Below are 17,516 nucleotides of genomic sequence, written 5' to 3'. Positions count from 1 at the left end.
GACAGACATTAGCTGAGGTGAGTGAAGACTGCCTTGTCATGCTACTGATTCTACAGAAACTGGCGCCAATTAAGGTGATTTCACTGAATCAAATAAGATCAGCTTTCACCTGAAATGCTATAGATGATTCATAGATAAGAAAAAGATAACAAGTGCTGAAAAATACCAACACCAAAACCCTTGGATGTCATCACAGGGATCCCGTCTTTTCATCGGGCACTTTTCACCACAAGCTTTTCCTCACCTGGGACAATTAATCACCAATTGACATATTCATCACCTATTTGATATTTCTTAATGTCCTACATTTTCAAAACAGGCTTGTAGTAAATCATGCAGTTACCCATGGCAGTAGTCTGGTTTTCAACTAATTTCACCCCTTTTTATTGATAGCTCTAATGCATCACTCTGTCAGCTGGTTTACATGGGGTGTTCTCACCTTGCGCAGAGTGTCCTCATTCTGCACAGAATATGACCATTTATTCAAATAATACTTTCCATAGTCAGTGTGAAGGAAAACTGTTTACATCATCTAATATTCCAGTAATATATATGCAGGAAATTACAGACCAATCAGTCTCACCTGCATTACTTGTAAAATGTTGGAAAAAATGATTAGACAGAAAATAAAGGAGCATCTTAATGAAAACCATATTCTTGGAGATAGTCAACATGGGTTTAGACGAGGCAGATCATGTCTTACTAATTTATTAAAAAATTTTGAACATGCAACTGCAACTGTAGATCACATGAAAGCTTATGATATGATATACTTAGATATTCAGAAAGCTTTTGATAAGGTTCTACACCAAAGACTGATCCTCAAATTGGAAGGTGTAGGCATTCAGGGTAATGCAAGTAGATGGATTATGAACTGGTTGATGTCTAGGAAACAGAGGGTGTCGATTAGAGGAGTTGCTTCTAACTGGAGTGAGGTTGTTAGTGGAGTTCCACAGGGATCAGTACTAGGGCCTTAGCTTTTTCTAATCGATATTAATGATCTGGACTCTGGGATAGTTTGCAAACTTGTCAAATTTGCAGATGATACTAAAATAGGTGGCTCAGCAGATACAATCTCGGCAGCACAGGCTATTCAAAGGGACTTAGATAATATTCAGTTGTGGGCCGACACCTGGCAGATGAAATTCAATGTGGACAAGTGCAAGGTAATACATGCAGGTAACAAAAATGTCCACTATAATTACACTATGGGAGGAATAGAACTAGATGAACACATGAGAAAGATGTAGGAGTTTATGTGGACTCATCACTTTCCCTATCCTAACAATGTGGGGAATCAATAAAAAATGTTAGGGTATATTGTCAAAAGTGTAGAATTTAAAACAAGGGCAGTAATGTTCAGACTGTACAATGCACAATTTAGACCTCATCTGGATACTGTATACAGTTCTGGGCTCCACACTTCAAGAAAGATATCGCTGCTCTAGTGGCAGTTCAGAGGAGAGCAACCAGACTTATTCCAGGTCTGAAGGGAATGTCCTACTGAGAGACTGAGGACCTGAACCTTTTCACCCTGGAACAGAGGAGACTACGTGGGGACTTGACTCAAGTCTTCAAAATCATGAAAGGCATCGACCACATCAAACCAGAGGAGCTTTTCCAGATCAGCAGGGACACATGGACTCAGGGACACAAATGGAAATTGGGCTTCAAGGCATTCAAGATGGAAGACGAGACACTTCTTCACGCAGAGAGTTGTCACAATCTGGAACAAACTCCCCAGCGATGTGGTTGAAGCTGAAAATTTGGGAACATTTAAAAATACACTGGATAGTATCCTTGGATCACTTAGTTATTAATGGACACCAAACAAGCATGATGGGTCGAATGGCCTCCTCTCGTTAGTAAACTTTCTTGCGTTCTTATGTTATAATTGAAAGTTTGGATTTCTAAAGGTAGTTAGAATGATTCATAGATTAGCAGGCAGTTAATTTAAAGCTTTAAACAAATATAGGTAGAAGACAGTAAAGTATGGTGAAGTTTCAATTGTGCCTTTGAGATATTGCACCAAGTGCACTTTTATGTTTTGCTTTATATTGTTTGTAACAGATAAGTCTCCCTGGCATTTGATAGAGAGAACTAAGGTCTACAGGACCTTATGGGGTCATAAAAAGCAATGAAATATAATTTTTTGACTAAAAATACGTTTGATGTATTATTGAAATACTGGCAAGTTCCATGTGGATAACTTTTATTTAATTACAATTAATTGTTCTAAATTAATTACAAATATAATAACTGATAATACTTGAATGCATAAGTAATCACCCCCTTTGCTATGACACACCTGATTTGAGTTGTGGTGAAGCCAGTTGTCTTTAGAAGTCACGTAATTAGTTGAATGCAGTCCACCTCTATGCAATTAAGGTGTGTCACATGATTTCAGGTTAAATACACCTGTCTCTGGGAGGTCCCACAGTTGGTTACTACAATTTCTAACAAAAACTATATCACGAAGATGAAGGAGCATTCAAAGCAAAAGCCAGAATAAGGTTCTTCAAAATCACCGATCAGGGGTAGGATATAAGAACATTTGCAAGGCATTGAATATCCCCTGGAGCACAGAAATGTAGAGAATATGACAGAACTGTGAATCTACCTAGATCATGCTGTCCTCGAAAACTGAGTATCTGGGCAAGAAGGGCACTTGTCAGGGAGGCCATCATATATCATATATACATTTGTTGTTGTTGTTGTTGTTGTTGTTAATTGTAGAATCAAATAAAACTGAGTTTCAAAATTAAATCAGATATCTGGATAAGATTTCAGAACACTTTTGCACCAACAGAACTTTGGTCCTAGAGAACTACAAGGTCTTCTGGATTTAATATCAGCAAAGTTCTCAATGACATAATGAAACAATCATTTGTTTAATAACATGATCCTTAATCATTATAATGCTATGGCTATAGAAAAGAATAAATCTGGGTTTATGTGACCAGCAAATCTTTTGTAAGAAATGTACAGCCAGAGAAAAGTGCTACACAAATCAAACAAGCAGAGTGTGCTGCTGAAATGAGAGCTGAAGTGAAGCAAGATATTATCAAGGAGGTAAAAACAGGACCACAAGAAGGGAACACAACTTTCCCAAGGACTAAGATAATCATACCGCATACAAATAATAGTGGTGTTCCACAGAAACACTGCACAATTACACACATCACTGGCCTCTGGCAAAATGAAATAAATACTACTTTACATTTTACTAAATCTCAGGGCACCTTTTAGGTTTGTCTCCATACAATTCCACAAGTCTTTCAAAAGAATAATTGCAAAATGACCCCAAATGCTTTTCAGGGTCATTACCTAAGCTGCAGTACAGACTTTTTGGTTGCAGATCCATACAGTTATTATATTGCCAGATAATTGTAAGTTTAAATAATAGGTGTCAATAGGGAGGTTAAATGTAAAATTATCCCTATTAAACATGAAGACAGCATACTTGCGTCTGAGTTGAAAACAGACGCAGACAGCAGAGTAATTTTTATTGAATTTTATTAAACACCAAAACAACAAGAGCCATGAGAATTTTATTAAAGTACGTGGTGAACTCCACTGCGGAAACCTTGCCTGGCATATTTATTTGCTTGAGGTTGCTGGCAGCTGTTTTCCAAAATGGAAGGAAGAGTTCTGCCAAGGTTTTATTATTTAGTGTCAGCCCTGAGCATAGCAATGAGAGGCTAATACAAGCTTTTTATTAGATATAATAATTTTAATTCTCTCAGGAATCAGTCCCAAGACTTGATTAATGAGACTTACTGCTGGGTGCTAGGGGTTTTGTTTAGAAGAGGGGTCATGATTTATTTATTTAAATTTTTTAAATAATGTTGAAGCTATTGTAATAAACCTACTAAAGTAAGTTTACAAAAAAATAAATCTGCATTTTTTTACATAAAATCAAATGTTATTGAATTGAACTCCAGTTAAAGGTACACTAACTTGGTATTTCATGGTAAATACCTTAAGTTGTAATCTTTTGCACAATGTAGTTGTCATGAATACAGTTTGATTCATTGAGAGTAACTAATGGTGCATCATACCCCTTGTATATAACAATCCTCATCCACACAAACAAAATGTACACAATGAAGGAATGCTCCAGCTTCTTAGAACATAATAACTATTGTCCTTTATTATATGTAATTTGACATGGAAATAAAAAAATAAAATAAAAAAAACCAAAGGAAAAAGCAGCCTGTGTGGCCCACCTTGCTTGAGTGGTCTGAACAACATTCATTAAACTGATAGTTTCACAAAGGCCCAGTCCAAATGAAAAAACTGAAGCTCTGATTCTAATATATAGCAGAAGCATTTTGTTTGACAGAGGATTCTTCCTGCTACCTAATGCAAACCTATCAAGAACATACTTGACTTTGTTATTGGTGGAGGGATGAATGTTTTAGTTTTGTTTGGGTGGCCCTAAATGCTTAAAAAGGAAAATGTTTTCAGTTTTAACCATAGCCACCAGTCCCTAATTGCCTCCATATTATAAAACCATTTTAAGTTTAATCACTTAACCTTCATCACATCCATATCAACTATGACAAACATAGCCTAATTAAGAATAAATGTGTGAAGAATGAGAAAATAAATTACAGATATTTACATCTGCTGGTTGTGTTCCTGGCAACTATTCTGCAGTAATAGTTTTACACGGCAGACTAATGGTCAATGCTTTTGAACACCTGATACAACCTGAAAGCTTGAATTTAAAAATGAAATTACACCCAGTGGCTGTAAGTTAGGCTATATTCCCACAAATCAACCAGATAAATGCACTATGAAGAAGGAAAACATTTAAATTAAACATTTTATGTAAAAGGCCTCAAGATGGAAAATAATGGAAAGATTGCCTGTGGATCATTTTAAAAATATGGTCACTTCAAATCTTTCGACAAGGGGGAATTTGGAAGAGAAACTGTTTATTCAGTACTGTCCACAGTTCATCCACATGTTTATTACAGATCCATGAGAAAGCGTTCCACCTGTTTAAGGTACTCTGGCTTTAGGTAGTCTCTCAGCTCACTTTTATTCACCCACATGTGCTTCTTTTCTTGAATATTGGAGAGACTGCCACTCAAAAGCAAAGCTTTGAAAAAAAACACCTTGGCCCCAACACAGCTCTGTGTCCTGATGTTCTTGGGGAATTTGAACTTATAAAATCCACAGGGTGCATTGCCTAGGAAAGTGACCTTAGAGTTGTTACCTGCAACGAATACAAATTGAGAATTGGGTTTGGATTAACAGCAACATACATACTTTGTTATTAGCAATTTGTACATTTCTTAATTTCATTGTTTTTTTTCTTCCCCTTGGTACCCAGTTAAAGTAAATATTCAGTGATGATTAAGGATGCACTGTTTGTAATTATGAAACTGATAGTTACAGAAAATGCATAAATAAAATTAAGTATTCAGAATTAAAAAGGGAAAACTCATATGAGGTGTGACCATAAAGCAATGAGACATAGGAAACATACCTGATGTTATAAATCTTAGTGTTGTCCTCTTCAAAGTAGTCACCTTGGGAGGCTATGAACTTATTTCAACTAAATCACACACAACAATTAGTCTCATTACTTTATAGTCACACGTTGTAGACTGAGAAGGCACAGGTAAGAAGTCAAGTTAGAAAATATGTAAATATTGTAAAATGTAGGCAAGCAAATGGAGATGGAAACATTAATTACAATGTTGCAGTATAAAGCCTGCAGAGTATTTCCCATTTGTCTGTCATAGCTTGACTATGCAGCAGAGAATGGATTTAAATCTTCATGATTGAAAAAGGTTTATATTGTGATGAAAGCTGTGTGGAAAGAGCACTTTTCTGAAGTCCGTGTGTTACCTGGCAAGCTGATGAGGGCTCTCTCTGCTGTCTGTTGGAGGGTCTCCCCCGCCTCCCATGGTAGCTGAGGCAGCATCCATACCTCCTCACTGCCAACTTGCTCCTTCACCAACAGCACTACACTTTGTGCCAAGCAGCGGTTCAGAGAGGTCCTGTCTTCCTTCTGGTCAGCCTCTAAATTACAATTTAGACTTTGTGAAATTATTTATTACATCTTGGGTCTTTCACAAGATACAGATGTGAAATCTGGAAAATTACACCATTTAAAAGAGGTGCACATTTTATTATCAAAGCCAGTATCAAAAAGTACTGCTTAAATCTGCTTCTGTGACACCATAGCTGTAGGGACAGCAGTCCTACACACGTCAATTTAACGAATGGGCACAACTACTCATCATATTCTTTTACTAATTGGTCATAGCTTAAATGTGTTTATTTCTTTATAACCACTTTTTGGACTACAGAGCAGATTGCCTACAAAGACACCAGCAGGATAACACAGTTACAGTAGTTATAGTTACAGTACAAGAAAAATAACAATGCCATACTTATAACCACTAGGACTCAAAGTTACAGTGATGACCACTAGGACTCAAAGATGTGATCAAAGTTAAAGTGTTTGATATTGGAAGGAAGAGGAAATGACAATTACTGACCTGTGACCCTGGCTGCAGGTTTGAACTGCTTCAGTTTCTGTTCCCAGATATCCTCCAGATCCTGTGCTGTGACAATCTCCTGTTCGGTTGTGTCCTCATCCTCAGAGTCATAATCTTCTGCCTGTTTCCGGCTCATGCGCTCTGCATCTTCCAGCAGCCGCAACTCATGGTCCGAGAGCAGGCTTTTCTCCAACTCCATCTGTAGAGATGAATATTTCAGTGTCCAGGAGGCAAACTAATCTCATACACAGTTGTAAGAACGAATTCCATTGGTGCCTTTGCTGGCCCCACCAGGCGTGGATCTTTTTTTTTTTTCAACCCACATTGCTTATACTTAATTTCCACTGCCAGGCAAATCAAACTTCCAGGAAAATATTTTTCTCAGAATTTTAGAAGCTACATAATGTTGTTTACCTAGCTATTTATAATGCATGTCTGTATTAGATATTGCATGAAAAAAGTTAAAGGCAGCTGACGAGCTGATAGGGTTTCGTGAAACATGAATGTCAAATTCAGAGCGATAGCCACCCCTATATTTGACTGGTAAATTTCACAATCTGACACCATAATTCCATAATATTTACGATGTCTTTGTTTTCAAGTTTTCAAACACGTTTTAATCACATGTATATTTTGGAAATTAAATACATTACCTCATATTTATAGTTTGGAAATTACCCAATTTACATCAAGATACTGCAAATGATCCTGAACAGCTAATCAGTTTAATTTCAATTCAGTTTATAACAAGGATAACTGAATAGAACAAGAAGGCAAAATTAAGAATAGTAATACAATATACATGTTTTAACTTCATTAAAACTTGTGATATCATCACGTATCCGTTTAATATCGAAGTGCCTCGCTTATAAGTTATAGAATTATGCGGCATGTGGCAAACATGCATAGGAACAAATGCATATATTTAATTTTAATACATTATTTATTTGCGGTTTTTCCCTTACCTGATGCATTAAATTGGCGAACTGTTCTTCTAAAGGGCTCCTGTCTTGCGAAATGACAGCCGGTCTTTGCAGACAGACAGCACCAAACAAACGCCATGGAGAATCAATGCTTTTCACGGCTTCATTTGTCTTGTTATGTGTACTGCACGCCGGGGAGAGGAGAGAAAGCGGTCGACAGCCGCTATTCCACAGTACAATCCTCTGCAGAGGACGAAACAGCAACCTGCTCATGGGGGCCGCCATGTTGAAGTTGCTTTTTTTCCCACAAACCACTTGGAGGTAAATCGTGGACTGGATCTTATAAAGTCAACTCAGGTGGGGGGGATAGATGCATAGATATGTATTAATAATTATATAAATTGTATATGATTAATGTGTTAAATATATTGTAAATTATATTGTTATTTTTCTAAAACAAAACAAAACAAAATTTGGAAAACAAACGTGCGTTAGTAGTTTTGTACAATTGTAACTACCCCCGGAAAATGTGTAACATTGCGATATTCCATATCGTAACCTTGAATACAATACAATACACATGGCTTCTTGTGCCCAGAGCCCATGACACCAAGTGAAAATGCAATTTAGGTTGTTGATGAAGACGGTATATTAAATAGGGAATCTGGTGTTATAAGTAAATAATGTATAGTTTTAGTAACAAATTGGGTGGTTTGGCACGGACTGCTTACCAACATTTTGCAGCTTCCGCAAGCACAAGAAACTGGACGTTGTAAGTATTGACGTACAATTGTGTTACCGAAGTACCACAGTCAGTCATTCTGATATAAACTGCTCTTAGAGGGAGTACGTCTACTAAAATGTGACAGATTAATGTGATGGGGAAGTGTAAAAAGGTATCACAAAGTAACGTGTAGCAGATGTAAATCAATGTAGGCCTGTACTATGTTGTTTTTTTTCCCTCATTTACTTTCTTTTCCGTCCCATGAACAATATTATAAGACATTTTACCCACCAGAGGAGGCCATTTGACCCAATATATTAGATTCTTGTCCTCGTCCAGATTATGTTTCAATGATCCCAAAGAGTTATTTTCAACAACATGACCGAGGAGCTTCTTGTCGTGGTTTTAGTTCTAGTTCTAGTTAAGCCTCTTGTTATTTTCATCTTCTTATTGAAACATTAGTTTACTATGCGAAGTGAGCTCCTAAAAGCATGAAAATGTAATATTTAGCATTGAATTTAAGGACTTAAACAGCCTTGCCACTGTCACGGATCTTTCCATAATTTCTGGAAGAGATTCATTTCCTTTACAACTACAACTTTACATGACATTTGGCAATATAATAATTGATTAATTTATAGCTGGAATAATGGACTTTTCCTACATATATCCTTGTAAATGCAAATAATGTTCTGAGCTCCTCCTATGCTAGAGAAAATCAGGAGATGGTCTCAATCACGAATGCAACATTTGAGAATTAGTTGATCAAAAATGTTTAGCAATTGGATCAAATTTAATCTGCAGCTGAGAATGACCCTGATAAAAGTACTAGTTGTACTTGGTTATTCTGCTTGGTGCATACTAAATTATATATTTTTTTAGTTGAAATTGACCAATTGCAGTTTAGGGGTTTAATCCCATTGTGACACTAATTTCTCTGCAGACACCCCTAATGTGGTACGTTTTTTACAAATCAAGATTGTATTTAGCCTGGCATAATATGGATATCAGTGGGTAAACATGACATACATCCCAGTATATGTAAAAATTGAATCTTTTGTATTTTATCATCAAGCTACGTACACCCCATATACCTCTAACTGAAAAGGGTTCTTGTTGTTATGAAACGAGACCATTTAGATGGTGTGTTTCAGTTATAACTTGAATTCAGTAGTTCAATGTTTAAAGGCAATGAACATCTAAGAGCAATAATAGGTTTAAGCTATGGGTAGCAATGCCCTGTTTCCCCTATTTTGGCAAATATGCTGGCAGATGCTATGTTAAGCTGTGCCATCTATCTTGGGTCAAGCTAAATACAATTGTAACTTGGACAATGTATGTCCTTCTTTGAGCATGTACAGAAACATGAGTGTCCCAAGAACATTTAACACCATTTGAAGTAACAGTTTTAAAACATTTGTAAGTGCATTTTCATTTAGAAGCTAGGATACTGTCAAAACTAAACCAATCAATTTCCATTTGTGGGCTGTTCCTACCAGCAGAATGTAATTTGAAGAACATGTTACATTTACATGAGTAAATCACATAGGCATTTATTAAATATAGCTTCAAACAGCAATCATCAGTAGCCTAGCATACATGGTGTAGTAGTACACACAACTATAGCAATATGTGTAAATTGAGCAGTTTCAAAAGTGCATTATCACTGTATAATAATTAATAAATATAAATGGAATGTGTAAACAAAGTTAAAGGTTTTAAACGCCATCAAACCGAGCAAAGCTGAAATGTGATTGTCCCACAGGAGACGTTCACATAGGCCTACATATTAGAAATATTTTATCAAAAGATTATTTCAATATGATAATGTCCAAAAGTACAGTTGGTAAATGAAGTTTCCAAGCTTATATTAATTGAATATGATTTCATATATTGTTTCACTCTTACTTTCTCCAAATACCAATAGTGTGAGCAGGACAGTGAGTTCTAGTGCAGTCAGGAACCAGGATGTGGTAAAGACCCCCAATGAGTCCTTGAAGAGCTCTGAGGAATTCAGGTATGTAGCAAATCGAGGTGAAATTTACTTTTTCTGCTATTTCTCATTTAAGTACTGCAGCTCTCATCCTTTATCTCATTAAAAGTACAAGATATCACTTCAAACTATAATACAAACAAGATTTTAGTGCTTTAACTCATATTTTGGATTTTGGAATACCATTTTTTTTTTTTAATGCATAGCAGCGTGTGCTTGATTATATAGAAATTCCAGGTTCCAGGGCAGTACAGATCACTCAAGAGTTTGTGTAACTTGTGGCAGTGGTCACCGCATGCAGTGACTTAATTAAGGGGACAGTTTTATTATTAGGATACATTAAAGGCCCTGATTTAAAATGATACATGAAAGATGTCTGATATGTTTATTTAACACAGTCTCAAATTAGTTAATTGACCGTTATCAATTTGTTTTAATTAATCATCCTTTCTATTACTTCTACTGATGAAATAATAACACCGCTAATGACTCTTTTGTGTTTTACAAAGCATTTATCCTCCACTTCCTCACCATGAAAGCTCTTTGAGATGGGGGGGTAAGACATTTGAGGAGTTGCCCATTGCCCACATCAAAGCCACATACAACAAGTGAGTGTCTCGCCTTAAATAAGTATTCAACTATATTTTTTTATTTCTGAAGTCACTAAAGAGCAAGTTAATGGTTTATGAGAAGGCGGTAATATTTATAATTGGTTAGACTGACTTCCTTGTGTCTGGCATTACTGTTTATTTTAAATGTGTGTATTTAGATTTTGTTTTCCTTAAATTGATTTAATTACGTAGGGTATATTGGTGGAAGAGATGGAGTCAAGACCAGGTTTCTCGAGACCAAGACCAAGATCGCTACATTTTAATGCAACCAGTCTAAATAACATTTTCAATACAATATGGAGCTTCAATTATAATAATGATAAGTTTACTTTTTAATGCTTTTTTAAACAAATGCAAAAACATGAACAGAGTTTTTTTTCAACTGTTGGTGCATTAGCAAAGCAGGTGTACAAGAACAAGAATATATTGGAGCAGAAGTCAAAAGCTGTCGATGGATTACATTTTTTAAAGAGCAAATTATTTAAGTCCATGTGGGGGCATCTTTCAAAGCAAATGGTTTGTTTTCCACATGATTGTAAAATCAGGTAAATTATTTAGGTGAGTGAAGGGATTCATTAAGCAATTAACCTGATGGGTGAAAGGGGATTAGTTGAATTACACTTTCACTCATGCTTAATTAATATAAATTAGATCAGTAATTTTGTCAAGAGAACTAAACTATTACAGAGAATATATGTTGTGTGGAAGGGGTCAGTTAGTTTATTCAAAAGGAAAAGCAAGAGTCTGTAGCTAGTGAGAGCATCATAGGGATAGTAATTGTAGGGTGCCAATGCATATTTTTTTTTACACGTGTCTTTTTTCACAGATTTCATTTAAATCTTGTGCGTTTATTCACGATTAAAAAAAAAAAAACCTTTTTTTTCCACGTTTATAAATAGTTAGATGTTATGGTGATGCTATCCAATTTTTCATTAGCAAAAATGGGTACATAATCTTTAAACTTGAAATTAAAAAGACTGATTTAAATGCTGAGATTGCTACCATGACAGACATGCTGAGACCAAGATTTCAAAGGTTGGCCTTGATGCCAAAACCAAGTCTCTGTTAGGTGGAATTTAAATCAGAAACCCATCCATCACTTCACTTTCACTGGTCCGAGTCGCGGTGGCAGCAGGTCGAGTAGAGACGACCGGACATCCTATTCCTCCGCAATAGATACCAGCTTCATGCCCGCTGAGAGAGAGAATCCCTCCATTGGTTGACCCCTAGGAACAGTTCCACCCTTATGTGGATGCCCCCTAGTGCCCGTACCACCTGAACTGGCTTCTCTCGTTCCAGAGGAGTAGCGACATTGAGACTGTGTTCGTTTTTTTGGGGGGGGGGGTTTTGTCTGCAAAATTTTCACCAATAAATGCATCATCAGAGATTGGACATGAAAACCCAGTTGTCAGGTTGTTCATAATTCCTCACGGACAGGACCTTACATAGATATACTACCAAATTCTAATGAGAGTGTTTTCTTTCAGCACTCACATACAGGTTACAGACCATCAAGGACAGTATATGGTGAGGACGTCCTGCGGCACAGAAGGGTTCAGAAATATCAAGAAGTCAACCCCCATTGCGGCCCAGACTGCCGGCATCTCCGCTGCTGCGGTAAGGGAGCAGCCCGTTTTATTTATAACACACATTCAATCAAGACGTCCAAACCTTGCAAACCTCATCAGTATTACTTAATGGTGGATATTCTACTTGTGTTTATTCCAATTTTATACCATTTATTCCAGATGGTGGCTTCGGAATGAAAGTGGATGGGTTAAAATTCATTTTTTTTAGGGCAGAAACATCCAAGATTTTGATTAATGTGCTTGCTTAGCAACTAGCAAAATCAAGGATTATTTAAAAAATAAACCATTAGGCATGGAGGAGAGAAAAACAATAACTCTTAAAATAACACACATTCCTGGCAGGTCTTCTGCAAGTTGCACTTTCTATACAAATACAGTATACTGGAGAATAAGCTGCTATAGTACTTCTGATTTGTACGTCTGCTGTCTCAATCTTCTGCAAAATGTGGATCTCTTCACCACTTCTTATTTTATTGTTCATTTTGATTTTCAACTACAGACTCCAAACACTGAAGTCAAATACCAATACTTTTGCTCCTTCAAAATAGAGGTCCAACACTATCAATTGTTTAATTGACTCGAGGGTGGAATTAAATTGACTTCAATCAAATACTTAGTTGTACTTACTTAATGGAGTTTACTTCCATAAGAAATTATTATTATTATTATTATTATTATTATTATTATTATTATTATTATTATTAATAATAATAATAATAATAATAATATTATTATTAGAGTTCATAGTCCTAATACCTTTGGGGGGCATTGTATTTATTTTATGTATTCATTTATTTATTTATTTGTGGTATTGTTCAAGCGATTTCCAAATCAAAGAGCGGAAATCCTGAAAACTGATGCTTTTACAGTTTCCTTGTATTCCTTTCATTTGCCTTCCCTAGCAGTGCAGGTGTAGTTCAGAAGGTGGCAGTATTAATAAATGAAGAGGTTTCTTTTTGAGGTCTTTTGTTGAAGTCTTAAGTGTCCTACCCTCACTTTAAATATTCCCCAATTTTACCAGAATTTTTAAGTTCATTTAATTATATTTATTTAATAAGAAACAAACATGTATTACTAATGACAGCCCTACACATTTAACAATAATCTGATCATAACTTCCTGATGTGCTCAGGTTGCCTAATGCCATGAATTGTCAATATCAATATCTCTCAGATTCATTGCATTCATGGCTATTTTGAATTCTATGTTTACTACAGATTAATTGGCATCATATAAATGCTAGCTTCCAGTTTTCTATTCATGTAACACTTCACGAAGAATCAGATTGTAGTTTCTCTCTTTAATCATGTATTATTCATTTGAACTTTGAGAATGAAAAAAAAAAAAAAAAATGTATGTTATTTTGAATGTTCATTGTGATATGTCAACTACCACAGTAATACAATTTAGAAAAATGTAATCTGCAAGTATTCTAAGGCACGTTTGATTCTTCTATTGTTGTAATATAACTATATACTAGATTTAGATTTGTTCAAGGGAAATCACCAGGTTTCTTGGCCATGTTGCATAATTCGATTAACCTTTCAGTGACTTCTCCAGGAGCCTAAGGCCATCTGTGGAGTCAAGTGGCTGCAATAAAAACATGGCTTCTGTGGGCCAATGATATCTGACATATGGGCCCTGTCATATACCTTACACCATTATATGTACATTGTAATAGAAAAGACTTCACAGAAGAGTACAAATCCAGTGTTTGAACCTGCAACAAGAAAGTGAAGTTGATGGGGCCCGTGATTTAGTGGCCATAAGTTTTGGAATAAACATCGGTTATCTATCAGAGTTTTTCATGATGAGTGAATTGCATATTTACCATGCTGAAAGATTCAAACACGCAAAGTCTTGCACAAAGATACAAAAAAATGTTTAACAGTGGTAGAGGATTATGGTATGTATTTTTAAGGTAAGTTTTGCAGTCATTGGTTTTAAGAAAAAATCTGCTTCTTTGAAACATGTGCATTGTTCCCTTATGACCTACATTTAGAATTGTTCCCCTGGTCCCCTCTGAAGTTTGCATACGTTGCTATATAGCCAAAATCTGTGAGACTATACAATACCTATATGAAACATTGTTTCACCTGGTATTAATTGAAACTTTTTTGCATTTTTGTATAGATTTTGCACATTAAAAAAAAAAAAACTGCTCTTCTGCACCAAAAACACTTGCAGTAACCATATAACATGTACTGCAGTGTTAACATTCATTTAGATTTGTTCTAAGGAATTCGTAAGGCAACATTGCAGTCAAAGCATATGATCATTATTGAAAAACATTCTAATGACTTCTCTGAATTGTCTTAACCAACTGAAATTAAACTTTGTACACCGTTATCTTTTAAGTAAGTCAAGATGCTGCCATGGGTCAATCAAACTTAATTCTTACACCATTTGGATAATTTTACTCTGTCTCCATAATATGATGTAATAACCAGTGCCTTGTGTTTTGTGGAATGTGGAATAAAGCCCCCACAGAGCCCCCTTCTACATTCTAAGTAGTTTATACTCATTTTTTTTCCATTTTCTCTGTGGCGATTTTAATAGGAAATAATTTTAAATATTACAGTTTAGTAGTTATTGACTTACATAGTAGTTGTCTGTTAACAGCTGCTTCATCCAGCACTTGGGTCCCAGGAGATGTGAGGCAACTCTAACCATTGTTCCACCATGCTTCCACATACAGTACTGTGCAAAAGTTTTAGGCAGGTGTGGAAAAATGCTGTAAAGTAAGAATGCTTTCAAAAATAGACATTTTAATAGATTATATTTATCAATTAACTAAATGCAAGGTGAGTGAACAGAAGAAAAATCTAAATCAAATCCATATTTGGTGTGACCACCCTTTGCCTTCAAAACAGCATCAATTCTTCTAGGTACTTTACAGCATTTTTCCACACCTGCCTAAAACTTTTGCACAGTACTGTACATGTATACACATGTGCATGTGAGTTATCAGTCTACAGAAGCCCTGTACAAAGTTTTGGACAGTGTTAATTATATTGTATTTTACTCCCTTAATCTTGCATCCCATGTCTGTCAGCCCATTGTTTTCTATTTAACCACATTCCCTCAGTTACTTATCATCTGTGCGCACATATGCGTGGGTTGCCAATGACAGTGATCTCTCTCTCACCCTTGACAGAAGGCACAGGCAAAGGGTGTGGCGTTCGTGCGGGTGATGGTAAAGGGTCTGGGCCCGGGACGCTTGGTGAGTACCCCCTGCAGCGTGAAGGCCAAGCCCTGCTTAAGGCTGAATTCCTGATGACTGATTACAGGGACTACATCTGAATCTGAGTCCCTCAATGCAGAACCTCTGACTCACAGAGGATAGAAATGCAGAAAATCTGGGACACACTTTCTGTGCCAGGCCATACTAAATTAATATTCTGTGCATTTGGCCTACCAGACCTAATGTCATTTAGTAACTGCTTAATTGCTGCCATTTAATCTACTTGCCTCCTTTCTGCAGTGAAAAAAATGTAGTAATTTGATATTACTCTGAACACATATATAATGATGGTGTATATTTATTTATTTTATTATTAAATCAGGTCAGATTCATACTTCGTTAAACACACAAATAAGATGCACACCATTTCCCACTGAAAGCCAGGTACAGAGCTTAGGTAAAGAAAACAATGTAGAAAAAATATTTTGATGTATATGTGCAGACATTTTGTTTGGTTTATTTATTGTCTAGACAGCTTAAGCCATGTAACATAAGAAAGCAGTCACACATTTGATTCTCAATTCAAAATATTTTTAGCAGCAACATGCTGGGACATTGTCCCTGTGTTAGACTTAAACCAGGCCCCCCTACTGCTGCCAAGTCAGGTGTGTGCCTGAGGCGGAAATGAAGTCAAACTCCCCAGGTAATGAAGCACACACTAATCACAAACAATAGGGGTACCTTCCTTTCTAACCACATTTATAGACTTGTAAAAAAAAAAAAAATGTGAACAGAATGAACATTCCCTGATAACATCCACTGAGAATTGTGCACATGTTTTACTTCTTTGCTAAATCACCAATCAGACAGTATTATTTATCCAGTACACCCAGGCTGTAATGATAAATAGGTAATTTAGGAGATCAGTAGTCTTTTTTTGGTTAGATTTAAATTCTCAATTCTATTGGAATTCTTTAGACTTGTATTGAAAAAGACAGCATTTCAGTTTAGATCATCACCCATCTTTCATGTTGAAAGTATGTGTGGGTTTGGCAAAATAACTGAAGCATTATATATGGAAATGGTCAAGCTTCTGTGACTACTATCATACAATCTCAATGATCAGAAACTAAGAATGTTCTTTTTTTTTTTTTTTTTTTCAAATAATGCTACAGATATGTAATAATAGTAGTTATTATTTAACATTCAGGATGAGAATGTTGTAATGTTGATCTGATATATTTTCGCTTAAGGTACAAAGTCGAAAAGTGCACCTTTAGTTCTTCTTAGGGGTTGATGTAGAATGATGTTCTTTCTCAGCTAGTGATAATCTTTTTTTATTTTTTATTTTTAGTCAGCCATCAAGGGGTTAACGATGGGCGGCCTAGAGGTTGTGTCCATCACAGACAACACCCCCATCCCCCACAATGGATGCCGTCCACGCAAGGTGCGCAGGATGTGAGGCCAAGGGAACCCACCCTCTCAGCACATGGACTGCAATCTGCCTGACACCCACCACAAATAAACTTTTTTTTTTTACAAACATCCTTGTTCACCGATTTCAGTTTAACATTGCTGATACTTACTACTCAAATATATCAAAGCATCTTTCCAATAAATCACACCAGTCAAACATTTGAGTGGTGGTGGGGAGGGAGGGGGGTAAATGTTTTCATTTTCTAAATGTTAGTCATTACAAATGTTGATACAGTTTTGGTGTTTACGTACATAAGCTGACAATGGTTACTGAATCATTAAATGTTTTAACTTTCTTTTAAAGCAAAATATTCAGACAAAGATGAAGTCAACAGCTTTTCTATTTCATCAACACAATCAGTACAAGAGCCTGTAGCTTAAAAATGAGTTTGTGATGTGTGGTATTTTAAAGGCAGTGGGAAGAGCTCACTGGAGAAAATAAAGCATGGAAATAGTTGAGAAATCATTTGTGTTTGTTACCATATAGGTAGGTAT

General features: G+C 36.1%; 2 protein-coding genes across 2 annotated transcripts; one reads left to right on the top strand and one right to left on the bottom strand.

Moving 5' to 3' along the window:
• Positions 1-4,124: 4,124 nt before the first annotated feature.
• mrpl46 (mitochondrial ribosomal protein L46) lies at positions 4,125-7,757 on the bottom strand. Its single transcript, XM_066701921.1, has 4 exons — positions 7,487-7,757; positions 6,522-6,720; positions 5,866-6,039; positions 4,125-5,227 (listed from the first exon to the last, which is right to left on the bottom strand). Exons 1-4 carry the CDS (start codon positions 7,727-7,729, stop codon positions 4,980-4,982), a joined length of 864 nt encoding a protein of 287 aa, XP_066558018.1. The 5' UTR covers positions 7,730-7,757; the 3' UTR covers positions 4,125-4,979.
• Positions 7,758-7,998: 241 nt separating this feature from the next.
• Positions 7,999-17,090, top strand: mrps11 (mitochondrial ribosomal protein S11). Its single transcript, XM_066701922.1, has 6 exons — positions 7,999-8,216; positions 10,096-10,185; positions 10,671-10,769; positions 12,260-12,389; positions 15,519-15,584; positions 16,900-17,090. Exons 1-6 carry the CDS (start codon positions 8,128-8,130, stop codon positions 17,005-17,007), a joined length of 582 nt encoding a protein of 193 aa, XP_066558019.1. The 5' UTR covers positions 7,999-8,127; the 3' UTR covers positions 17,008-17,090.
• The last annotated feature ends 426 nt before the right edge of the window (positions 17,091-17,516 follow it).

The sequence above is a fragment of the Amia ocellicauda genome, chromosome 4, assembly GCF_036373705.1.
Source record: "Amia ocellicauda isolate fAmiCal2 chromosome 4, fAmiCal2.hap1, whole genome shotgun sequence".
Taxonomy (NCBI): Eukaryota; Metazoa; Chordata; class Actinopteri; order Amiiformes; family Amiidae; genus Amia; species Amia ocellicauda.
This window is presented reverse-complemented; position numbering and strand designations above follow the sequence as displayed.

Bases quoted from the DNA above. Each gene is read 5' to 3' on its own strand.
- mrpl46 (XM_066701921.1), bottom strand. From the start codon at position 7,729: ATGGCGGCCCCCATGAGCAGGTTGCTGTTTCGTCCTCTGCAGAGGATT. The intron at 6,721-7,486 runs GTAAGGGAAAAA...TCATCTCTACAG, and splicing joins TCGCCAATTTAATGCATCAG to ATGGAGTTGGAGAAAAGCCT. The intron at 5,228-5,865 runs GTAACACACGGA...TATTCGTTGCAG, and splicing joins AGCCCTCATCAGCTTGCCAG to GTAACAACTCTAAGGTCACT.
- mrps11 (XM_066701922.1), top strand. From the start codon at position 8,128: ATGTATAGTTTTAGTAACAAATTGGGTGGTTTGGCACGGACTGCTTAC. The intron at 8,217-10,095 runs GTAAGTATTGAC...AAATACCAATAG, and splicing joins AGCACAAGAAACTGGACGTT to TGTGAGCAGGACAGTGAGTT. The intron at 15,585-16,899 runs GTGAGTACCCCC...TTTTATTTTTAG, and splicing joins GTCTGGGCCCGGGACGCTTG to TCAGCCATCAAGGGGTTAAC.